General features: G+C 42.0%; 1 protein-coding gene across 1 annotated transcript; it reads right to left on the minus strand.

Moving 5' to 3' along the window:
* Nucleotides 1-1,607: 1,607 nt before the first annotated feature.
* Nucleotides 1,608-6,558, minus strand: barhl2 (BarH-like homeobox 2). The gene is made up of 3 exons (XM_085151783.1): nt 5,596-6,558; nt 4,758-4,983; nt 1,608-3,721 (listed from the first exon to the last, which is right to left on the minus strand). The coding sequence occupies exons 1-3, from the start codon at nt 6,143-6,145 to the stop codon at nt 3,409-3,411; spliced, it is 1,089 nt and encodes a 362-aa protein (XP_085007909.1). The 5' UTR covers nt 6,146-6,558; the 3' UTR covers nt 1,608-3,408.
* Between the last annotated feature and the right edge of the window lie 19,817 nt (nt 6,559-26,375).

Consider the following 26,375-nt stretch of genomic DNA (forward strand, 5'->3'; position numbering starts at 1 on the left):
TGTGTGTGTGTGTGTGCGCGCTTTGGACTAAAAACCCATTTATAAGCACCACCAACTTGATGCATGCACGTCTCTGAATAGCACAGCGCCTGACCCTCAGTGAGTCCCAATGATGCATTTTTCTAACTGAAGCTATTATTTACACCTTTTGAATGTGATTCTCCTGGAGGCTCTTAAATAATGAAAAATGTTTTACTTCTAACAAAACAGAAACTGTTGGTGATAATGTGGCCTACAAGAAGCAAGATGTTACCTGTGTAAGAGATCTTAGCCATCAAGATTTTTCTTTTTTTTTCCTTTTTTTTTTTTTGAAGAAGGCGGGGCTGGGGGGGGGGGGGGGGTTAAATTTGTGTTTAGTGAGTGATGTAGGAGCTGTGATAATGAGAGGCCAAGGAGAGCAAGTGTTACCTCATTATTGTAATGAAAAAGATATCCCACCATTACATCAGTTGGAAAAAGTGGCAATTAAAGTGCCCAACGAGGTTCCTTGAGGCAAGAAGAAGACGAAAACGACTCTCTAAAGCCCATCTGTTCTGGATAATATGCGCCATGTAAAAGAAAGGCCTAATCCTCTTTATTCAAGTCTGCTGCCCTTTTTTTTCCACCAGTGATTGTGTTTCCTCAAGTATTGCTCATCTTCGCCCAAAAGTCCGTTGTTTGGCCTCACAAGCGAATTCACGGTCTAAATAACAATATTAGCCTATATTTTTTTCGCCATCTATCCGAACACTTTTGAGAGACATTAAATTGATATTTAATGGGCAGAAATTCTTGTATTTACCACAGATTTTACAACAAAAAAACGAATAATGCTTTAAACTGGAGCAACTGTTAAAATAAAAAATACAAAAATCTGATTAAAGCAGTGCCAAGAAATTACCGATGGTATAAGATAGTCGGAGGCTATTAATTCTGCGCTTCTGTATGGCTTAGCTTATTATTAATGAATTGGAAACAGCCTCCACAACCGCCGACACCCCCAACCCTCCCATCCGCAGAGTGCAATAAATAAATAATGCTGTTGAAGTCATGCATATGAACAACATGCGTCGGCACTATACCGCAGTAATGGGAAAAAGCTGCAGGGTCAATACAGTGGTCTAATATTTTTCCGCGTTGGTGATACAGGCTAAAGTTGTTTTCGCAATCATTGCTTACAAGGCCGAGAAGGGAGTGATTTATCCTCCAACAGCCTGCTCTCCAAAACGCTTCTTCTGCGGCCTGATGCGATTTCACTCCAAAATCCACAGACCCCGAGTTTTGATGAAAGCGGACACTGTGTTTAGTCGAATTACAGTGCACAAGAAGTGACTGCACCCCGAACACTCGAGTCCATAATAATCCCGGCCCTGTCTCAGAAATTTGATTAAAATGGGAAAACACGAATTTAATTGGTCGAGTAAGTCCTTTAGCGTGCAGCCGTGCACGCCGAAGGTGAAACCAGCAGGACTGTTTTTCCTCTAAATGGCTGAGAGAGGTGTCCACAGAGTGAATGACAGGCAGATGGCTTAAATAGGCAACATTAACATGTGCTCAAAGTATTAAGGAACGGCTAAACTTAAGCCTGTGTTTACGGCTTCCACTGGCAAAGTGACAAAGCTGACTAATGTGCGAGTCCGTGCATTAGATGGTGTGTGTGTGTGTGTGTGTGTGTGTGTGTGTGTGTGTGTGTGTGTGTGTGTGTGTGAGAGAGAGAGAGAGAGAGAGAGAGAGAGAGAGAGAGAGAGAGAGCGAGAGAGAGAGAGCGCTTTTCTTAGAAGACAGGAATATAATACGCGAGAACTGGCATTTAAATGCTGGAATGTTGTGGCTACTTCTTTCAAATCCGACGAGAATGGAATTATCAGAAACAAAATGTGTAAAAATATGTGTTTTTATCTCTAAATAAAATATATATATATAAGAAAAATAATATATAAGCTATGGTTGCTGAAGGTTTGCATGCACTCCAGCAGCAAAGGTCAATTTGGCCCAGATAAGTAACCCAAACAAACGGGCCCCGAGGCGTTAATTCACACCAAGCGCCCCCTCGCCATATTCTCTAGAGTGCGCGCTTAGATGAAGCTAAATAAAATCAAAGTATTCCGTTAACATTTCATTTCAGAGCGGCGTTGAACATCTTCAGGTTTGCTCCTGCAGCAGCTTCTATTAGCGCAGCACAGACACATTCAGAGAAACGGGAAGGGTGTAAAAAACAAACAAAAAAAAATCACGGCTCCCTACCGTAAAAACATTCTAAGATTATTTTTTACTCAGTACTGATGCATAACGTTGCAGATGATTTAAGACTAATGCAAAACTTCCAATGACACAGAGTCTGCTCTGAGGTCACTGGATTATTTCCCCACAAAACCTCCAGAAAGTAAGTTCACTAGCGGCTATTGGTTATTGAGAATGTGCAGATTATCGGCAGTTTTTTTTTTCTTCTTTTTTTTTTTCTTGCAGGCTTCTTGTCCTGATCCTGCTGCACTGATCGTTCACGCTGAGAAATTCAGGCTTATTGTCTGCTGTTCTCCCAGGGAACAGCTGCTAAGCCAAGGCCACATTCCCAGTATACCCAACTCATCAAAACCATTCATCTCACCACCAATCAGCTGCTGCGCATCCATATGCATATGTGCTGGTAAACACAAATATAAAGGGTTGGAAACTGACCTCCAGTCGGTGATCACCGGTTCTGTGTCTCCCAATTTAAAGACCATATGTTCCTGTAACAAATTATTTACCTTTAAATTAAGTCAGGCTAAAAAGTGTTTAAATTCTGCTGGTTATCCACCGCTATGATGAGGTAGGTTAAAATATTAATGCGCGCGGTCGATTATTGTAATAGAAAAAGCGCACATGAAAACTTTTTTTTTATATCTGTTCTTTCGCAGATTAATGTAATTGCTGGGATTATCAGTCAAAAAATAGAAGGAAATTTTAAACAACTTCTGTAATCTGTTGCTATTTTAAATGTGCTTTATGAATAAAATTGGACTCCGGCTTTTGCATCTTCTTGAATGAAGGTTTGCGTTTAAAAAGAAATTAATTTGGACTCGAGTTTGAATTAAAGCTTCTACAATTCAATCAGTATCATTACTTCTTTATTCATTCAGTTCTTCTCCATCTAATAAACTTTATAAGTTTATTTGCTAATGTAAGTGTATTTGTACAAAAGACAAACAAACAAACAATCAGACATGAGCAGTCCTCGCGGTGTGTCTGGGCCCGGACAGAAAGTCTTTAGGACTGGACTTAGGCTATTCGGGCCTATATTAAATACCTCCTTTACTTCTGTAAAATGTCTTTAAATGTGTCTTTTTGGGGGGGTCGGGTAGAGAGAAAAAGTCCTGCAATGTGGTTCCGATGCAGTTACTCACATCACGTGTTCAACCAGGTTTCTGGTTAGCGTCTTAATTTTGCGTTTTACCGCGGGTGCGGCGTGCCGGGCATGGGGTTAGACATGGGGTTTAGTGCCGGTTGACCCCCCGGCCCAAGGCCATGAATGAGCACCCTCGGGACAAGAGGTCTCTGGAGGCTGGGATGCGGCGAGGAAGGAGTCCGGTACATACTGCTGTACATGGCTGCGGCCGCCGCGGCTGCCGTCGTGCTGTCCACGGTGCCCAGCAGGCTCGGGTGGTAGAAATAGGGCGACGGGAACATTCTCTGTAAGGCCGAGTAGTTTCCTGCTTCAGCCAGGAGCTCTAATCCGACCGCCGTTTGCCTCTTCCACTTCGTCCTGGAAATCAAAATACAACAGATGAATTATTTAATCACTTCGCTCTCTTGCTGATTTCCCAAACGCCCCTTTAATTGGTATGCAGAGGCCTAATTATTGCGGGCACGAATATATGGTTATGGTTTAATTAGGCAAAAGAGAGAACGAGAGAGAGAGAGATGGGGGAAATACGCTTCAGTCCAAACTTAGCTAAACCTACTTTTCTCACACCTGTACAAAAATATAATGCACGCACATTCTTTCAAATTCAAATCAAGTTTTACTGTGAAGGGTAGCGGGATAAAATGTAAAGGGCTTTTTAGTGAGATTATTTTAGAAACTCTGAAAGACTAGAGCAGTAAGAAGCACAAGTTCCATATTTATAGCGCAGGAAAAATATATATCAGGACACTTCCAGTAATTAAACAAATGCACCAATTTATTATTGTTGAAATAATTTATGTAATAAGACTTAATGAAGATTACAAAACTGAATATAAAAAAGACAAATAATATATTTTCATATGATCTATAATGTCCGAAATTACATACACTTCCTGATTTTACACATCATCTCCTGATCAACGTGTCATCATGTCAGCCTCACATTTGTCCACAAATATTCAGAAAATAAAGCTTGCTTATTTTTCTATTTGACTGTTTAAACGGAATAAAAATGAAATATGATCAAAATCAATTTTTTTTGCTAGAACGACAATTAAATCAATTAAAATACATTTTCTTTTGTGGTGTAATTTATTTTCTCCCTTCACGTGGATTAGAAATGCTAAGATTACGCAGCGCAAAAATATAACCAACGCAGATCTTTGCAAGTGGCTGAAAAACACTTTTTAAAAAATAAAACTATTAATTAATAAGTCAGATTGATTTTCATAAGTGCTTGCAAAGCCGATCTTTAGATTTAAATACCCAGTGTTGGCCGATATAACAGCTGTATTCATTTGTTTTACAGAGCCAAAAGGGGTTCTTGCTCCCCAGTTTGACCTCGTCTCGCTCGTTGTGTCTGCAGCAGTTATTAAAAATGATGGCCGCTTACCGTCTGTTTTGGTACCAGGTCTTGACTTGTGTGTCTGTCAGGTTGAGAGCCGCGGCCAGGTCCATGCGGTCCTGCACGCTGAGGTATTTTTGTCGCTCAAAGCTCCTCTCAAGCTGGTTGAGCTGGTGGTCGGTAAAGGCTGTCCGTGCTTTGCGAGGTTTTTTCGTGCGCACCGGCGGACTGTCTCTGCTACTGGAGATTTCCCGGTCACCCTCTTCTTTAGTCCCTATAGGCGCAGAGCAAGGCGGATGAATTGTGGTTAACCATAAAAGGCCTGCTGGAAATTTTCTTCACACACCAACTTTTTTTTTAAAGTCTTCCTCCCAACACCGACACTCGAATAATAACCTCGCAGAGGCGTGCGTGCGTCACCTCCACTCAAACTTTGACCAACTTTGTACAAATACTTCCTTCAGCCACACGTGAGGCAAGAAGACAGCAATAAAAGAAACGTCTGCATTTGATACCTGAATATTTCTTTTTTTCTATCAGAAAACGAGAAATCAATATATCAATCCATCTCTATTTGTAGTTGTGTTTCAGTGCTCCATAATCCCCCCTCCAGGAAGAACAATAATCTCTCTAATTGACCCACTAGGGAGGCCCCGCGCACGGGGAGAATCACCAGGCATACATCTGTTTTCACATCTATTAGACTAATAAAGGAAGCTGGAACTAAGACAACGAGCGCTATTATTATTATCATTATTATTAGTAGTAGTAGTATTATCATTATTATTATTATTATTATTATTATTATTGAGTCCCTGGCTCATCCTGAACTCTACTGTATTGAAAATGTGAATTTAACAAGCCTGCTAGTATGACGAGCTCTTACCCTTGCATTTCATTTCGATCTGAATGTCGTCTCTTTTGTCCAACTTGCTTCTGTTCTCGTCTTCTTCCAGCTTGGGCCTGAAGCCGTCCGGAGCCGTGGCACTTTCTGGTTTTGGTGTGTGATGGGGTGAGGATACACTGGTGCTGTAAGGTGCGCAGGCAGCCAGGGGTTTGCTGTCGCCTAAAATGTCTTTGATTAAAAAGGAGGAGGTGGCAGTCCTCGGGGCGCAGCCGGCCCCGGCGAGCTGCTGCTGCTGCTGAGGCGACAGCGGCAAACTCTGCGGCTGGTTGTGGTGATGGTGGTGATGCTGAAGGCTGTCCTGGACCAGATGCGGATCGGCGGCGTGCTCCATGGTGACCGAGATGGGGGACGAGGGAGCCGTTCCCACAGTGTCTATCTCCGAGCATGGCGACGGGGTCGCCTGGCTCCTGAAATCCGCTGTCCTGCTGTCGAGCCGAAAATCTCCGTTCATTAGCACAGGGTTACCAGAGTTAGACGCGCTGGATAAAATAGTGTCTATCCCAAAACTCGACCCGCTGGATCCTTCCATATTAAGAAAGGACGGATGAAGTCTTCATAACAACAGCGAGATGCTTCTCCTCCGCGCAAATCACAAGAAAGTCAGCAAAATTAACTCGGAGTTAGAAAAAAATAATTAAATAAATGAAATCAATTTTTTAAAAAAGAGCTGAGAAATAAACCCCGGAGAGAGACAAAATCCACGTTTACAGGCGGTTCACACAACCTATGGTCCACGAAGTTACATTCAGTGAAAATGCGAAAAAGCAAAGTGTGGGTCTGCGTAGTCCACGTCCCTTTTTGTGTTTGGATATTGAACTTTGTGTTAAAAGTTGAGGCGTATAGAGAGATATACATAGGGCTGACTCCTCGACATCAGGCTCCCCCTTTTTGCTGCTAATCGCTTCAGTGTAGCTCTACAATGACTTCCTATACTGACGTCACGGCCCACGGCGAGGGGGAATTAATATTTTCTCCTTTATAATAAACACTCGACGCCTTTTTCTCTCTCCCCCTCCGCCTCCCCACCCACCTTCCTCCACTCCCATTGGCTCGCGTCCTGACCGGCTCGGGCACCTCACCAATCAGCGAGTTGTTTCTTTATCTAGGTAGTTCAATCCAACCATTGCACCGAGTTTAGTGCAGGTCTTTAAAAAAAAAAAAAAGGGAGGAAAAAAAACACGCGTCTGCTTTAAGGCCAAACTGGGAACATTTCATATTAAATCCTGGCCGTGAAGAAAAAGCTAGAGATGTGGGAATTTAAAAGAAAAAGAAAAATTAAATTCAGATTTGAAATTATTTTATAAAGCGAAAAAAAAGTCCTCAGTGGAAACTCCAGCATGGTAGGATGAGGTACAAACATTTACTTTATTTTCCAGCCGTCAAACTCTTTTTAAAGCTTTCTTTATCCTCGTAGACGATAAAAGAAAAGTGCAGCTGTTGCCAGATTTGACCATAGCCAAATTACAGCCCTGATTTATTATTTTAAAAATAGTTTGTGGAGATAAAAAGCTAAATATCAGGTCAGACGTTTGTGCGCCCTGAGAACCGGCTCCAGTGTCGCTGCTGGCATCTGATCTATCTTTAAGGATATATTCTAGGAGCCGCAAGGTCGACATATTTAGGAGCGGGGAGGAGTGGGGACTGTCATGACAGCGCATCTTGTTAATAACCATGTCACCCTAATTAGTAAAGTAATTATGAGGTGCTAATGAGCGTTCAAAGGTAGTAGAAATTCAGCACTTTTTCCCTCTCCATGTGGATCTGAAGGATGCGGAGGAAGAAAAAAAAAATCTGCGGCTCAAGCTGACAAAGTGTCTGCGGAGAGAGGCTCCACACTCTCCGGATGATGGGAAACGCCACTTCTTGTAGGTAGGCGAATGTAGCAGCACGTTTCTCTCTCTGTTTGGCAGACGCGTGTAATTTCTCTCAGATGGAATCTTTTCCTCTCTCCACAGCCACTGTGACCTTTCTGGAATTTGATGCAGGGACATCGGAAAGGGTTCATTTATTCTTCTTCTTATGATTATTGTTGTTATTTTTCTCTATTTTTTCTGCTTCTTCAGCAGGTGGGCAGGGAAGACGGTGCTGGTGTTGATTATTCATGTGAAGGGGATGAAGATTTTTTTGCTGTCCAAAATCCGGATTTGTAGGTTTGTTCCTAATTTATTTATTCATTTAAAAATAATAACACCGGGGATTTAAAACAGCAAAGTGTTTTCTTTATTTATTTTTAATTCATAGAGCTTTTATTTTTAACAAATTTGGAATCTAATATATACTTATTACTTTAACAAAATAACAATATTTATTTATTCGTTTATTTGTTAGGAACGGCACCGTAATTAAAATTAAAACGTTTATTTTAATTAAATATTTTAAATATCCATTATTACATAGCTGCATAAATATTGTATAAATATTATTCACGTATAGAAAACGTTCAGTGCGGTGGAATATGAATATTTTCATTCCAAAATAATGTCTCTCTTTTTTTTATCTAAATATGTTTGGGGGTTTTTCTTTAAGCTTTTAAACAAAGTCTATTACATTTTCTAACCTTATTTCATAATTGTTTAAATGAAAAGCCGCGGACACTAAGAAGATTAAAATGATGTTTTACCTCTGGACCATCTCAGCTGATGTTGCCCTCCTCCAGCGTGAGATGCAGGCAGGCTTTAAACACAAGGCGGCGACAAAGCGTGACCCGGCGGTGCTGGAATGAAGTTCACGAGCAAACTGGGGCCTCAGCTGCCCTTTAATGAGTCGCATTGCTTCGCACTTAACTTATACAACTTATTTTAAAATAGTTATCGATCACGGATGAAGCTCCAAAAATAAAACAAAGATTTCGAGCACAACATGACACACATGGCTGTAAAGTGCATCATCCCCGCGGTGGAGAGCCAATTAGAATATCCTGTCCACATGCAGCCTGTAATCGGGCCTTTTTCTGAGCCTTATTCCCTACAAATCGCTCAGATCGGATCAAAGCGATGCTTAAACACGTCAGTCAATGTGTGGAGAGGCGCATGGGCAGCTCATCAACTGCTAACAGCAACAATCAATCGCTTTATTAGGTTTGAGGCGCCGCAGGAGCAAATTGAATGCTACCAGTTAGAGTATCGTCTTATTGGCCTCAGCTGATGGTCGATGATGGGACGGTGTAACAGTGGCTGGCACCATATTGATTCTCTGGCGGCTTTGCGTGTAAGCTGTCACTTCACCGCTGGCGACCTTTAGGTTGCACAGTTGCAGCGTTTACGCAGAGACACCCCCGCATTTAGCCTGTCAGTCACTGCTGGGATGGAGGGTGGTGTCGTTAGGAGGATGCTGCGACAGCCGGACACGCACGGAGAGGTGGAGGAATTTCACAAAAGACAAGTTAAAAAAAACAAAAACAAACAAACAAACTTAACAGTCGGCTGTAGTGTTTCTCTAATGAGAATAAATTCATGGTTTGCAGCTTGCCTTATGACCGCAGACTTAAGATCTCGATCAGTTATATATTTTTAATTTTCATGAGCAACGTCATTAAGAGGAGGATCCAATCAGGACAGGAGGAGGCCTATTTAGAGATTTATTTTAATTATGCAAGTAAAAATGCCACTTTTCCTATTTTAGTACCTACAGCTTTAAATGTTATGTGTCACACTTTGTCTGTCAAGCAGTATTACAAATATTTTAATAATACATCATAACACTTTACACATTCAGGGGCCAGTAAAACAAAAGTTAAAGTGACTGAGAAGCATTTCAGTATGTGTATTGATTTTTTTCTGCTTGTAATTCAGAGCACAGTTATATTTAAATCCAAGTTTATCAGCTACTAAAGTGCCTGATTAACATAAGCCCATAACACTGCACAAGCTAAGAGGACAATGGGTCTTTTTGTGGATTTCTATATGATTTAAGCTACTATTACTATTCAACAATAAATAAATGTTAATATGAATTTTAAGCTTTAGTATTACTTTTATAATTTTGCTAAAATATCTCAAATTAGACACAACAGAGCCAAGTGCTGCACTCAGCAGTTCACATTGTTGTGCCGTAAAAATGGCTTAAGTGTCAGTGTCAGCACGGGCTGTGACTGACCATCCCATGACAGATGGTGGGAATAGGATGGGAAGTATTGTATTGATTAAAAGCTGCAAAAGGACAACAACAAGGACAGCAGGTATGTATGAAGTCAGAGTATCACATTGAAAAATAAAACTCGTATCACCCGCACGTCACTAATGTTAGGTGGTCAGTGTTTTAATACATTTTTTAAAATAATAATTGACTTATCTTTGTGTTTGAGTCCCTGAGGAATTTGGGATTCTTCACAAATCCTTTCCCAAAAAATCTACATCTTGAAAAATTGGTGCATATCAGCTTGTTGCAATGATGACCTCTAGTAAAGAAAACAAATAAAAACGCAAAAATTAACTGGGTGCACAGAGGTCCTCTGTGTTTTGAAATATCCAGCTCTGGCAAATATCACACACTTAACCTTTTTTGGTGTGTGTGTGTGTGTGTGTGTGCGTGTGTGTGTGTGTGGCCAAGAGAAACCACAAGAGAATTGTTGGTTCAGTGAAGAACTGGTGGAAAGAAAAACAAACAGGGTGAATTTGACACCAGTAGTGAGATGTCTTAATTTTGTTCAGAATTGCTGCTGACACAGAAAACATCTGCTGATCCCAAAGTTTGTCCTTTTTTATGTCGGATATCAAAATATGTTTTGCATCTTTTTTTTCTGAATGTTTTAGAGTTTACCAATAGTGAGGCTGCGGCACTTGAATTAAATTTGGATTGACCCTCTGTGAGAAATGTTGGCACAACTGTTGAAGTAGTTTGCTAAACTCTGACCTCATAGCAAGCTGACTAACGCCTCCCTAACGTTAAACTTTACATCAGCTGACCAAAAACTGTTCCGAGGAGTCTGACAATGAAGGCAGGCGCTATAAACGTGAACACAGAGTTATGCAATCAAATCAGAACCTTCCTGGCCAACATTTTTGTTAATATGTTAATATAGCCTCTCTGTTTAGCACTAAAACCCACTGAAAAATATCTAACAGATGGTTTATGACACATGTTGTTGCAATGTAGCTGTAATCACATATAGTATCAATAAACACCATTTTTAATGTGAGGGTTCTCTATAACAACACATTACATTATATGCATGACATCATATGTCATAAAAGCTGTTTTACACAAATAAATTCTTTAAAAAAAACTTAACTCGAAGGTCATTTGTTAGGCTTTTTTTGTGATTTTCAGCCACGTCTAATTGCATCAGCAAATATAACAGACACGTTAATAAAGCCTTAAAAATATCCTATGTGTTTAGCCTCGTTATAAGCCAGTTATTCACCATGTATATTACTCTTATGAGTACTCTGAAGGCGTAAAATGAAGTGGTTTATTTAGCATGTGGACCCACTATTGATTTAACTCGACCTGGATACTGCAGTTGCCAGTTTAAAAGTTCAGACTAAATAACAGAAAGAACTCTTGACTGTTTGACATAATAAATAGATGAGTTATCAATGGCCCATCAATCTAAAAGAATTGTGTGCGAATGTTCACACCAATTATTCTCTTTGAGACCATATGGACAACCTAGTTCTCTGCTGTCAAACATTTTTCATTTTATGTGGTGAAATAAGGCAAAGATATGACAATATGCCGATGGGAAGCAAATTCCAATGGTAATTTAGATCTTTGAAGCTCTGGAATTAAAGGTTGGAGCGCTAAAGTGACCTGACATTTAAGATGGAAACACTGTATATTATTTCAACTTCTACACATCACGCAATAACGAAACATGTGACATTCAAGTTCAGATTTGAAGTGCCCGTTAGAGTTATTATATGCCATGAAATTCAAAGATTGATACAAGGAAGAGAGTAAAATCTACTTTTATTCATCAAGCGTTAGCAACCTTGAAATTTGCAATTTTTTGGCCTCCTATGAGAAACAAATATGCTAAAAATGTTAATGTTAAGTATATTTTTTAAATGTGCATTTTAAAATCTCTTTTACTGCCATGTCAATTATTAAAGGAGTTCTGAGGTACATGAAATGCTTAGGGAGTGGAGAACACATTGATTTGAGTGTGTTCCAAACACAGGCTGGCCCTGACAAGGTTGTTATAACAGTCGGAGGGGTCTATACAATCACTTAATTACCAAAGCTGTCAGTCAAAGATGGTCGCTGCTGGCTCCATCTATGGCTGTGAGCGGCGTTCCACTCGCAGCCTCCCTGAGTGATTGATCCATGCTGATGGCATCGCAGAAATAATTACAACTCGTCTCCTGATGTGTGATTCCATACCACATTCACGCTTCACGAAGGTAATCGGGGGGATCAGGAGGGGTCAGTGCCATTTCCTATTACCTGAAGTCCAAGCAAAGGGGTAAAACAATGCAAACGGAGTGAGGCGGGGAGAAAAGACGGAGGGGGGGGGGGGGGGGGGGTGAACAGAGGTGGACGGTAGACATTACGAATAGCCAAGGAAGCTTAGGTACACTTTGTCAAATTATGCTGTGATTTCCCCCCCCCCCCCCCCAGAAACACCACATACTGCAACAGATTGACGGTGTCCAACACGGGGTAATGGAAATTCAGAACAATCACTGGGTCATTAAGCTGATTGGCATCACAATTGTCAAGCTGTTGGAGGCTAAATGGGGAGGAGGAGTGCAGCTCATTCACAAGACTCTGCTCTCCTGACAGAAGCAATTGGTGCCTGAAGTCACTTTGAAAACAGTGATGGAGTTTGGTTTTAAAATGTGTAGGTGTGCGAGCATTTCCACCTCTGCAGGGCGCATTGTGAAGAAAACTGATGTCTGATAACACTCCTATCATCTCCAGCCTTTAAAAGGTGTCAGTAAAACAGCAGAAATCTGAGCGTTTGAAGCATTTTGTTCTTTTTCCCTTTCCAGAGAAATCCAGTGTCAGACACGCATTTAAGTCTCAATGCAATTTGTGATTTTCCTCATTTGGAGTGTCTACAGATTTGCACATTAGTACACCAATCCCTCTGAAAATCTCTCCCTTCTAATTTTGCTCAGTATTATTGTTGCTCATTCAACATGTCAGCGACTCTTCTCTTCATAGAGATTAAGAATGAAGCGTCATTGCCTCTATATTAACTGACAGGGAAAAGAAGCCCAAATTGTGGAGTCTGTCACAGAGTTTCAGAGCGCTGTGTGGAGGCATTCATATTCACAGTGAAAGCATTAACCACTTTAACCGTTTCCCTGGTCTTGACACAGCATCAGGAGGACTGGCAAAAACACGGTGCATGTGTACCCATCCTTCAAATCCTGACAGCACTCAGTCGTCGCACTGTAAACAAACAAACAAACAAAAAAGAACACGCAGAGAACACAAACAAAACAATGTAAATCGGGAATCAAGCGAGTAAACAATGTACATATGGTATCTGCACCTGAAGGGACCATCCCATTCTCCTCGTGTTGCTGCGAGAGCAGGCAGATGGGGGGGGGGGGGGGGGGGATATGATGTCACTAATGAACCCTGCAAAATACGGCAGTGAATAATGAAACACAACACTGCATTTTGCAACAGAAAGAATAAAAGGTGAGATCATCAGCAAGCAAGGGAGGCAAGAGTGAAAGAAAGCAAGCAATGATTAAATGATCAAAAGCTGGCAGAGCGAGTCTATGTGTCACTGCAAGGCACACTCATCTACCCACAAGTGAAAGTTAGGTTTCAAGCACAGTGTAATTATAGCTGGGGATGTCAGTTTGACATTAATGCAGCCAGCAGAAATTCTCTAATTGGCCTCAGAGGAGAAAGTGAACCAGAAAATATATTAACATTTTAAAAAAGCATATTTTGCCTAATCCTTTCACTTTCCAACAATATTTGAAGACCAAAATGCCCCAGGCATGAGAATTTAAATGAGCAATTTTGTTTTTGAAGGAAACGGCCAATGAGACAGAAAATAGACTAAAGGGAAATCATTAGTGTATGAGAGATCCTGACAGGCTCGCCTTGCTGACTGGCTGGCCTGTCACTAGGAGTCTGTGTTCTTCAGCTCCACGCTATGAGCTAAGCTGATAACATGAAAAGACCCATAAACGTGCAGCCAGAAGTCAAAGCCTATTATCTAGAAATTCAAATGCAGGGGTAAGGATGAGCGAAAAAAAAAAATTGGGAGGGGGAGTCATAGCTCTCTCTGTCTCCTGTAGGGGAAAACTGGCCAGATCGAGAGATCTTGTAATAGGCCCTGTTATCCGACACAAACGTGTGGCAGCAGCACTGCCAGAAAATATTGCAGCAAATCATAACATCACTCAAAAAAATGGGAAGATAAAAGCAGAAAGAACGTGGATGGCAACAAACTGCTTAAAGTTAGGGAGAGATGCAATGTCACATGTGCCCAGGCTGATGTGATATGACCGTATCAGAGAAACACAGCTAAGTGCAGTCAGGAGACGTTAGCCCAGTCCCCCAGTGATGAAGCAGCTGAGGCAAGCATCGCCCCTGGCATGGGACTGCAGGGCAAACTGCTCAGGCTGGAGAGCCTTGCCCTTTTGAAACAAAACAGAGAGGAATGGCCAGGGGAAGCTAGCTAGCCTCAGCAAAAGGGGCCAGGTTTATTTCCTCCAGCAATAAAGAGAAAAAAGAATGATTGAGAAGACAGAGGAAAGTGAGAACAACAACAGATCTCAGAGCCTGCGTCTCTTTTTGTGCGACAACAAAGGGCATATGATATTCCAGCCTTCCTTACAGTTGGCTGGTCAGAGGTTTCTTCTGGCACCTAAACATCCACTTGCTTTATTCTGCTCACAATCATACAAGGACTCCTTGCCAAGGTATAGGGATTTCACCTTTTTTTTCTATAAGGCTGTTACCCTGAACACAGCAATTTAATCAGGCCCTTTGATAAACATTTGACACGAAGCAGTGGGCTTCTGTCTCTGCTGCCTACAGCCCAGGGCAAGAGATTGAGACTGACGAATTTTCATCCACAATTTTCTCTATTTTAACTCCACCTGTCAAATAGCATGCCAGTCAGCGTGACACAAAGATGGGGGAAATCAAAGCCTCTCTCATCTTAAAGGAACACAGGCGAGCAGAGGGCTACAAGTTTAGCGGGGATTACAACGGCATCCAGATGATGAGCAGATGCAAATCAGCTCACAGAAATTGAATTTTTGGGGGCATGAAATAAAAATGAAGATAAACAGTGACATAACGATAATCACCAGTATTTGGCTCATATTGTATTCGCAAGCAGCACAAAACACAAGCACAATCACCACCTTGAGCAAAATGTCAAAAACATCCCAAACCCCTCCCTGCTGGAGATACCTACTCGGCTATCAGCCCTCCCTCTTCTCAACAGTCATTTGCAACAAACATCTAACTAGAGGAAACTACAAACTACAAAACCATTTGACCCTGAAGCACAGACTATAGAGCAGCCCTTCCTCACCCAATGGAAGCAGGCTCAGGTCACCAGGGTCAACACCTTCTTCACTGAGCCTACAGCAGGATGGAAGCGGCAGACCCGTGGAAGCATCAGGGGACTTAGCATGGCCTGAGAGCTTTGTGGACCAGCAGCAACCCTCCACAGAGACCATGGAGCGAATGTGGGCTACAATCTCGCAACACAAGCAGCAAATCTAAATGCAAAATGTGATTATCTATTCATTAACTCCCATAATTGAGGTGAGCAGCTCTTACTTACTAGACTGTCATTGAAGCAGCTCTTATTTGCCCCTCCGGAACCAGCCTGCGATGTAACAGCAAGAAGCAAAAAAACATCACATACAGCATTCCAGAGGCATCAATGCTGAGAATTAAATGATATGACCTCTGGCTATAGCATGGCCTTCAAATCTAAATCCCTACCTGACCAGCAAGAATCATCCTCCTTTAGTCATTCCTCCTGCATACCAAACATGTTCTGTACTGAATCACATCTCCATGAATCTTTTGATTCCTTTCAATCAGTTTCAAGGACTGTAAACAATGGAGCCGCGAATATGATGGGGAAGTAAATCTACCTCAGCTCAATTAAGGAGCTGCCCTGCAGTCTCCTGCGGCCCTGAGAGATAGAAGCTATAATTAGAAGAGGGCAGTAAACTTGCAGACATTATTGATGATCCGCTCCTGACGCCTTCCTCGTGTTAGCATTAGCATTTTCCCTGAGCTGGGGCTCATGTCAAGAGAGGCTGGTCTCTGAGAGTCCGTGTCAGCAGGGGGGCTATATACGAGCTACACAGCAAGGCCACATTATGGCTGCGGAAAAGAGGGGAGAGAGAACGAGCGAGAGAGACACCTGGGCTCTCCTTCAGACCCCTCTTAGTGCTCGTCCACCTGATGGGAACACGGAGACTTGGCTGTTCTCCCTCTCATCAATACAGCAGGGCTCTTTGTCAGTAATTTGCAATAAGTGTCCACGCCACATCTTAAGGGACCTGGAAATCATTACTGGCTGAGGCCCTACTCTGCTACTAATTGGATGCGTTGGGCCTTATCAACTGAGGATTTTCCGAGACCTTTGACAGATACCAATTCGAAAATCATTGTTCAGTTGTCAATTTAAGAGACCGTTAAAAGAGCTTATTTTAATTTTAATTGGAACTTCCTCCTGCCTTCACAGTGAGCCGTGAGGATTAAAAATGAGCTCGGGGCATGTGTGCACGTATGTGTGTGTTGATACTCCCGTAGAAGAAGAGGTAAACTATGCAGGTTAAATTGACGGGTAACAGTTCGGACCAGCGTACAAATGAAGACAGCATGCATGCACATTTAGTTTACAAGAATCTCACAGCCTTCCTGGGACTTCATCATCAACATCAAATAAGTCGGAATCTGAGCGGCAAAGCTCCCAATTAAGCAAAAGCCGCATCCGCTTAAGATGTTTGTGCGAGTGTGCCAGGACCATCATCGATCACCCCCCTGTAAACTGACCGGCTGATAGCGCTGCCCTAACATATTTATGTGCTGCACTCTCTCGATGACCCTGAATTGAAACACTCTCTTGGTTTTAATAAGGCCTGGGAAGCCTCAGCCCTGACTAGATATGCAGTTACGCCAGGGAATAGCTGCGAATGCAGGCACATGAGGCAAAAAAAGCTAATATGCATAAACAGGCGCATGGCCGGGATGAGCCGCTCGTGGTGACACGGCCACCCAGGAGCGGAGGCCACGCGGCTCAGGGCGACAGGCAGAGGCTTGGCAACGAAAGGGAAGTGAATTGTTTTGACACCGCTGATGATTTAGGATGCCAGCAATCTCTTTTTTAAATCATGGTGACTTTATTTGTGCAGTCAAACATCACCCCAACATAAGACTGAAAAACACAGCGGGGTTCACACAGAAGCTTCATAAAAGTGCGCAGTGTTTGAGAAAAAAAAAAGATAGCAAGCCGTGTTTTTATTTTTTTAAGTAAATAGAGCTGTCATTTGATAATAAACCCAGCATTAATGTTAATTCTCCCATCCAGTATTTGCAGTATTAGAGGCTTAGAGCAGAAGAGCAATACTGTTCAGAGGGTAAAAAGTCTCTAATTAAGGACTAGACAGGAGGAAAATTGCCAAGGTATAAAAGAGCTCCCCCCTCCCCCCCCCCTCCTGATTTTTCACAACCATGTCTCTGGGAGCCGGCGTTGTGTTTGCCGGCTGTTTTACTCGCTGTCAGAAAGGATTTGAGGCGAGGAGCCATCTAAGCATGCGTACGAGAGGATTCATTTGACCTCATTATACATCAATAAAGAAGGAAGCCGGTTTACTAAATATCACCATGCTGCCCACACTTCATGTCAGATCAGGCAGGAGTGTGCTAAAAAGATGATTCCAGAAACGTCTGGTGAAGAGGGAGAGAGAGAGAGAGAGAGAGAGAGGAAGAGGGGGGTGGGGGGTGAACCCTGACTAGCCAGGAGGGATTCTGACAAGCACAGGAAAAAAGCAGATACGCAAAGCCCTGTTTAAGAGCAGAGCAACTGAAGAAAAAGATTTATGCTTTTAATTAATGGCAATTAAACCATGCCTGTTGGGCTGGCCTATGGCAATTGTTCTCAGTAAAAAGGAGGCCGAGCTGGTGACAAGCATTTGAATCCACTAAGTTCTACCAAGGGAGCTGACACTGCAGGCATCAAACCTAAACTAAATCAATAAAAGAATTAAACTTTTATGAATTGCATTTTGACAACTATCAGATAGCGCTAAGCTTTGATATTACGAATTCCTCTGAGGTGATGCAAACAAGGAGAGGCACACTTAGAGATCCAAACAATCAAAGGGTCTCGTTAGCATGTGCTGTCAGATGCGGCAGTGCTATTAATTACTACAAATTAATGTGACTCTCTCCACCTCTGCTGATTGGAATGATAATCAAGCTCGGCTCTGCACGGGGAACATATGCAACCCTGCCAAAAATAATAAGGACAGAAACCAACAGACGCTCCTCTATGGTTGTGTTTACAAGACCAAAATGCTTGTTGCTTTATCCTGCAGCCACACACATGCACACACACACATACACATGCATATGCAAAGCTGCACCGCTTTTTCTAATTCGCTGTGTTTTTACATACATGTACATAATGTGATTCTCCATTTGATTTTTCAATGAAGCCCTATATCGGTTGAATAGATAAACAACACTTCAAGGTTGCTGATCATTTACAGCTCCTTTCCTGACACACACACACACACACACAGATATATACTCACACACATGCATCTATTTGTAAGAAGAAAAAGTAGCAGTTAAACTGAGCAATATGTGTTCAGACAAATGTAGGCGTGACACTGTCTTGAAGAGAGACAAAAAAATAAAAATAAAAAAATGGGGGGTTAGTAGGAAGTGCTCAAAGCTGGCATGACAGCTCAAACCTCCTGTCACTTAAATCACTGTTCATATCTGCGCATCACGAATCCAGAAACGCATCCAGCATCGCAGCGACATCGTGCTCCCGAGTACCAACAGGCTTTCTAAATGAGACTGAAAGCAGTAATTACTGTACGCCCCCACGCTAAATTGTTTACCATGAGACTGATCCAGCTTGCTAGTGCTGCTTACTCACCCAATTTTTCATCCTTAATATCAAACATCTTTCATGGCATTCAGCTAACACTAATGCACTGGAGCTCACACCAGGCTAATTTGTTCAGCGGTTATGTATTATTCATAATTATTCAATGCATTTTCAGAGTGATTTGCAAATTCTATCAGTATACTTAAGTTTACACACATAATACAAAATGTAAGATTTTATGTTTCCCTACAAGACACAATCGCTTTAAGGGAAATACATTTTACAGAAGTTGGCAATGTAAATTTAATGGCACAGATAAATGGATATTCTGCCTTGTGAGCGTTAATATGTGGGAATTATTTTAATAACTTTAGACAGTAGATGCCCAGCGAAGCATTTTAAGGGAACGATACAAAGCGAGGCGGCGTGATGAACTGCAGCGGTGATAAATATCTTCATTCTTTATTGGCAGGTGAGTCTTATCAGTGCCACAGAGCAGCAGCTGGCCTGAATGCATTTGGCCTTGTTGATGCTACCTTAAAGTGTAGCTTACATGATCTCGTTCCCTTGATAAATTTCTCCCAGACTCCACCTGGCTTCGGCAGCCCTCTGACCCCGGCCTGATCAGCGAAGCACCCCTGAGGACCCTAATCGGGACTTGATGGCAACTGGGAGCGTGTTATCGGCTGTTGTTTGTGTGTGCGCATGACGGGTAAAACTGCAACCAGTCAAGTGGGTAAAACAGGGCCTGTCAAGGTTCCAGCAGATGAAGCTAACCTCTCCTCATCTCCAACTGAGGAACAGGACGGGGATGGAGGCGCTGGTTTCAGATTAATTTTTATGCAATTCTCACTCTCTGATCTCAAGTTAAAAGACAGTGTCGACACTCTTAAGAGCATGCTCAACTCTTTTGTGCATAATATGCCTAAAATTCAGGTCATCTGTTGTATTTTTAATTTCTGACAAAGTCTTCCACCTTCATGAAGAAATATGTAAAACAAAGGCCTGACGCTGTGCTCTGTGATTAACCTGTTCCCATTGTCACAGAGGTATTTTAAGAGTCATGAAATGCGCTCCAATGCAAATTAATCCTGCAATATTAAGAATAGAACCTATAGACACATGTATAATGATACCTTCTAATAAAGAATGTATTGCATTATATGTAACCTCCTTCTCTGATTTTAATGCTTAGCATTTATATGCAGTTAGACCTCATTATGATAATTTGATATTTTGACTGAATGGCTAGAGGCAGGATTATAAGAGAAGTCTGTTTTAGAATGTTAATGTCTGCCTTTGAAACTAATGCATGTATTTATTGATTTTTCACTCCTAAATCTATCCTTCTTAAGTTGTCATGGTTTAGTTGGAGGGGGTGGGGGAGCGACGGGAGGAGGGGTTCTTTTTTAACAAAGTGGTCAGGGCCTGAAGTGAGCAATGTAAGCTATGCGTAATCATTAACAGCGAATCCTTCACAATCGTGTTTTACGCCTCATCTTTGTCTTTTCTTTTTCTTTTTTTTTCACCCCAACTTCAATGTCACATTTCACAGATGTAGTATTAGCTACGAGACACAAGCACAGGCAGGAACGAGGGAGGGAAAGGGTGGAGAAAAACCTGGCGGAGGAGAATCTGAGAGACAGATTAATGCCTTGCTGGTACTTCAGTGTATCAGGACAAGGATTACGGCGGTAACAGCTGTGCCCATGAGTCCCCTGACTGAGAAGAATTACAAGTATTATCACCTACATCATTAAAGTAGGGTTCATAGATGTGGAATGGCTTCAATCAATTCATCCCCAGATAACACCGAGCCAGCTGGACCCCCTGCGTGAGAACTTGACTTAATTGGCCAGTAAGTGGTGGGGAAGGGTGCGTGCTATTTGATCAAATTACAGGGGCCTTGACTAAGGGATTACAATTTTCAGATGACTGCAGAAGGAGGTGATCTGCGATGGAGACAGACTGTGGGTCGGGTCCACAGTTAGCGCAGGCCCGTATAAAGCTGTCCGTAGCTAAGTGTGAGGCCAGTGAAAAATGGTGGCCCACTTGGCACTGGGGAAGGGGAGGAAGGAAGCAGTATCCAGGTCAGCCGTTTGCTTGGGGAAATATACTCATTCATCATCCCCCCTTGGCCTCATTTCTGGCTGGCGATACTTGTAAACTAATAAGTTCCTTGTGCTATTTAGTTAAGATCCTTATTCTACAAATCCACTTACTTTTACTTTATTCGGACAGGAAAGTGGGGAGTGAAAAGATAAAGGAAGGTACGACGAAAAGAAATGACGAACTCCAAAAACTAACACTACCAAAAGCATTTGGGACATCAGTGATGCATTTATCTGTCTTGAAAATCGGGATTTTGATTCTCACAGAATAGAGGGGCACCCCCTGTGTTGAACTTCCCAGATGATTATTCAAATGTTTAATTAGCATTCAGATGTATGGTTAGGCTCTTGTGGCTATAATGCATACACAACTAAATCTGCTCCAGTAACCATAAAACCAGCCAAAAGAATTGGAGAGATAACAAGAATTTAAATTAGTTAAAATGCCAACGCTTCGCTGAAATTACCTCTTTGCAATATTCATGGGTGAAATGGCTTGGCTGAAAGGCATTTTCATTATCATTATTCCTAAGTAGAGTACAATTTAGTCATCAGTGCCCAACTCGGCTCCAGTTTTTCAGGGTTTTTTTTTTTCCAGAGGTGGGAGGGAATTCACCTTTACAGGACATGAGGGTAAAGAGACTCTAATTAGTTCTGGGGCACTAAAGGCAACAGAATATCTTTTTTAAAAGGGGGTGGGGGGGTTGGACTGGACTCTGTTTACAAAACAGGATTCATGATGCAACCGCAGAGTGCGTGTTCGTGAGTGTGCATGTGGAAAAAGAGTGGAGAGTGAGTCTTCATGGCCATTTCTCAAGATAATTCCATGCTGGAGAGCATGTTTGTCATCGCTGTTATAGTGTGGTGCACATTAATTCTAGTTTTTGCCGTAGTGTAATTCTGGCAAAATGAGCGGCTCTCCAGGGGGCCCTGCATGTCGACTAACTACTGGACAGAATTAGACTCCACAGTGCCTGCTATTCATAATGTCATTAATATAAAGGCAATTAAATGAGTTTTTAACCTCCAACCTCTTATCGTTATTAATGAACAAGCGGATGGAACAAAAACCCACCGAGATGAAGCTGGTAATTATCTTTTGCATCAGGCCTTTGAAACAGGTTTGAAAATTAAAGCTTAGCGAATGAATTGTTAGGGTTTGTTTCCAGGCAAACCCAGAGGGAGATGATGTGGTTTAATTTAATCACATGATGTCATACCAGGCGGGTTAATTAGATGGCTTTTTACTGTCGCTGGGCTCCTCGGTCGACGCGCTCCTCGGTCGACGCGCTGGCATCCTCAAACACACACAGTATTTCCACCAACTATCAAACTGTCAAACTGGTCATTAGCGTCTCATACTGTTTCACTGTATGTTGCAATAAAAAAAAAAAATCCTGTATGATCAGGGTAATTAAAAAAAGTATGGAGACAGAGTGCCTGAAGGTCATGTGTCTCGATATGCTCATTATGGCTTTTTTACTATAATTATTATGTAAGTGATTGTGCAGCTCAGCCAGTGTTAACAAGTTCCTAACACGCTGACATTATGAAGCACACAGGGTGAATTTCACACGTCGAGAATGAAATGCTGCTCTTCGGCGGCAGCGATTCATTCAGAGGGAGAACATTTGAGAAAGCGCCACAAAACTTGTTTCATCAAAGCACAAAAAGCAGCGCAGAAAGGACAGGTTCTTGTTCTCTAGCCCTCCCTGCTCCCCAGACGGTGTAGGCAAAGGTCAGAGGTCATTGTCACTGTGTACCCACTTCTGCAAACAGCTCATTAGTGAGTCGGCAGTCTCACCGTAGACAGCCCTCTTGGGAGAAGGGTCACGTTGGTACCTGCTCCACGCCCCGTTTGTTTAGAGGTCTCTTTAGGGACTGCTCCATGATTTCCTCACTCCTGCTTCTTGTTTAATTAATAATTAACTCATGTCAACCGCTTGTTTACCCACATGTGGTGACAAAAAGGGAGACGAAGATGCTGCAATGCAATGACAACGACCTTTCGCATTTATTTGTGAAAACTGAACTCTTCTGGTTTTGTAATTAACACTGTTTCGTTATTAAAAGCACATGAAATCTTTCATTTAAAATCAAAAGAATTCTTCTTATGAAACATATGAATACACGCAGCCAAATGCAGCTGAGCTGAGTCTCGCTTTAATCTCACAATTTCCAGTCTCGCATGGTTCTCAAATTGGAATACATATGAAGTGTGATATTTCACAAGTCCTTGGACTGCTAACTAAGCTGTCAAATGGGTAAACTGCTCTCCATCTCGCTGACAACAATCTGCAAATGAGCTACAAGCAATTTACTGTGATTATTCTGGCAAATCAGTCAAGTTGGGGTTTTTTTTTCCCTGCAATCAGTCTGTCTCTGAGAGGAGGACAGAAAGGCTACCCATCAAAGTCTTCACCTTAGCTCATTTGGCTAATGCATTTGTTTGAAATCTGAAAGTTATTCAGCAATCATGACAATTACTGGTGAAATGAAGAGAGACAGGGGTCAAAGCCTGACGTCTTTATTATGGTTGTCTCCGATTGCAGGAGGCACTGCCGTGGTGGGAGCGCCGAGACTTGACAGTGTATAAATCTGTCTGTCTGAAGGTCAACAGAAGTGAAGAGGTTCCTCAACCCCATGACCCACAGGTCTGACTTGACATCTCTATCTATAGTCTGTGCCCATGACAAAGGCACAGCTGACAGATAGAAAGAGAAAATAAAAGAGCAGACTGCGCTTCTGATGATGACCTGAAAGGTATCTGTTGAAGGAGGATAATTGCATGGTTAAATGTCAGTTCTGTGGCTGATTCTGTATGTTTATGATGTCTGAAATATTTATGCTGATGTGTTTCCCACTCTGTTGGAATATATTTTAATTATATAGCAAGCCTACATTGTTGACCAGCAGTAGAAAGTAACCAATTCTAAGCAGGCTGCTTGTGTTTAACTTTTTCATTTCATGCAACTTTACATCCCCATTTCATTTCAGATAGATACAGTTTATTTTTTATTCCATTATTTTTGCTGTGGTTACTGGTTACTTTGCACATTCAGCTACATTCACAACTTAATTTTCTTAAATTAAAATTGCCCCCTCTTAACTAAAATATGCTTAGTATTGCATTAACAATAACAATGTAATTCCATAATAACCTAACAGGGGGAAATTTTGCTTATAAACATGTCATTGTACTGACAGTACATCTGTGCTTTTAGCTAAGTAACATTTTGAATGCAGAACATTCTGTATTCTTTTACTTGCCTTATTATTTTTATGAAAGTGCATAATGTGAAGGCTCGTTCCACCGCTGGCAGTAGCTAAATGTTAACCTTAACTGGGGCTGGGTTATGCAGTCAAAATCACTATCATGCTGAAACATACAGTCAATGTCTAGTGTACAAGGCACACTACTATAGCTTCATTCAATATAGTTTATATTACAGTTGTCTTAGTATGAAGTTAATTGTGACACTGCTAGCAAAATAGATTTTTAAACCTTATTCCTGATATATGATTTAGCACTGTAGTCAAAGGGATGTGCAGAGTTTGAATATTGTAGTACAGGTACAAATTTTAAATGACGAGGTCTTACTATGAAAAAAGAAAGAAAAAAAATGTGTATAGAAATATAATCACAACATCACAAATTGGTAAAGTTACAGTTGAATCCAGGTATTGGACTGCAATAGACTGTACAGGTACAAAGCAATATACATGATGAAAAGTTGTTGTTTTTTAAATAAATTGGCTAATTTTAAAAGAAATATTCTAGACTGATAAAAGAAATTACACTTTCTCACCATGAAGTGGTACTAAAATGTCAGCTGGTTATTTAAAAATGAAACATGGAGGTCAGTTGTTGGCCTTCAGGAGTCCTCATCCTGGTTAGATATATTTGAGAAATCGTTGATTAATTGCAACCCCACTAAAAGTAGAGAGTGTCCTCTGATGTTAGTGACCGTATCATTTTGCCAGTGCATGCGTCTGGCTCAAGCCCCCGTGGCTCTGATGGCTTTAATTGACTGTCTCGCTTTGATTAATGATCACATGTTAAACATGCACATTGTGGACATTCTTACACAGATGTGGAGGGCAATTTGAGGGAGCGAGGCCATCTCTGGAGAAGCACTTATCTCTGACTGTGAGCTCAGCATTTGGGATGAGATGAAAGAGAGGAGTACCGCTCTGGTCTGCAGGCCCCAGAACCGACCTACGCTGCATCACAGTGACATTGAGGATATTTAAAGAAATGGCCTCCCCCCCCACTGGGCCTCAGACAATAGCGAGGAAATTCATCGCTGAGGTATGATAGAAGATTTTAAAAAATAGAAACTATAACAGATACTGATTTTTTTGTCTTGAAACTGGAGATAAATGGTGCCAATAAATCAATTTAAAGCTCAAACTGAATCATAGCACGGTATTTTACCTCAAAGCTACATTTAGTGTCCACGAAAATCCCCAAACACTGTCAAGTTATGCATGCGATCACAGTCCTGTGATTTCCAACATGCTTCCTTTTGGTTACTGCTGCACATTACAAAGCTCACCACTGATCTAGGCTTTAAGGGACTAAGAGATTCACTGCAGTGACAGTGTTTACACAGTGGGGTCTGCATGGCAGGGCTCTGTATGGAAGCACAAGCCAGCATCAATCAACCAAGCACCAGGCAGCCACCAGCCATCAGGACCAACCACTGTTCAGACTGATTATCAGAGAAGCTTTACATCTTTAGCCCAACCCCCTGCCCCTTTACCCCACCTCCTGATGACCAACAAGCCTTGGCAGGCTGCAGCTGAAATGTCTTGGCCAACACAACCAAGGACCCACCATTACCAGAAGCCGCGCAAACACCAAACAATTTGACCCTGTTTGCCGAGGGGCAGTTGAAGCAAAGTGCAAGAAAAAAGCAACCAAAGAAAAAGCCCTTGAAAGCGAGAGGTCAGTATTGGAGCATGTGATTGAGCTAATTGAAATCAACATCCATGATTGGACACGCAAGCTAGGGCATTTGGCAGCACATCTCATGCCAACATCAGTCACCATTCGATGCTGCCCTGCCGGCAGAGAGGGCAGCCTGCTGAGGAGTGGCATGGGTCGCATGCCTGTCACGGTTTTAAAAAAGAGAGGAATCACAGAGGGGCCACTGTAACATCACCGCTGCTATGTGCGCCTACGTCAGCCCTGCTTCGCAAGGACATCATATATATATATATGGATCGGAGGGAGCTCTGGGCCTGCAGCCCGGGTCGAGGCTGGACTGAGTGTAGAGCACTCTCACCTCCCAGCAGGCTGCTTTGGGCCAGTGTTAATGGTGGCTGCTCTGCAGAGCCATGCCAGCCCCCCCATACACCCCCTGCAACTCTACGCTAGCCCAAGGCGGCACACATTAATGCCACACTAATTAGCAAAGGAGCTGACCAACCAATTATGCACAGTTCAGTCAAGATTCAGAGGTTAAAGGTTAATCTAATGCTGCATGACATACCTCAACATGATTTAATCTACAGTAGGAATGAGACAGCCGTATATGTAAGTGTGTTAGTGGTTGGCATAAAGGGGTTACATACAGTCCCCTAAACCTACTTTCCACACCCAAACATTTTCAGCTCAGTAATTCAACCTC

This window comes from Neolamprologus multifasciatus, chromosome 23 (genome assembly GCF_963576455.1).
Source record: "Neolamprologus multifasciatus chromosome 23, fNeoMul1.2, whole genome shotgun sequence".
NCBI lineage: Eukaryota > Metazoa > Chordata > Actinopteri > Cichliformes > Cichlidae > Neolamprologus > Neolamprologus multifasciatus.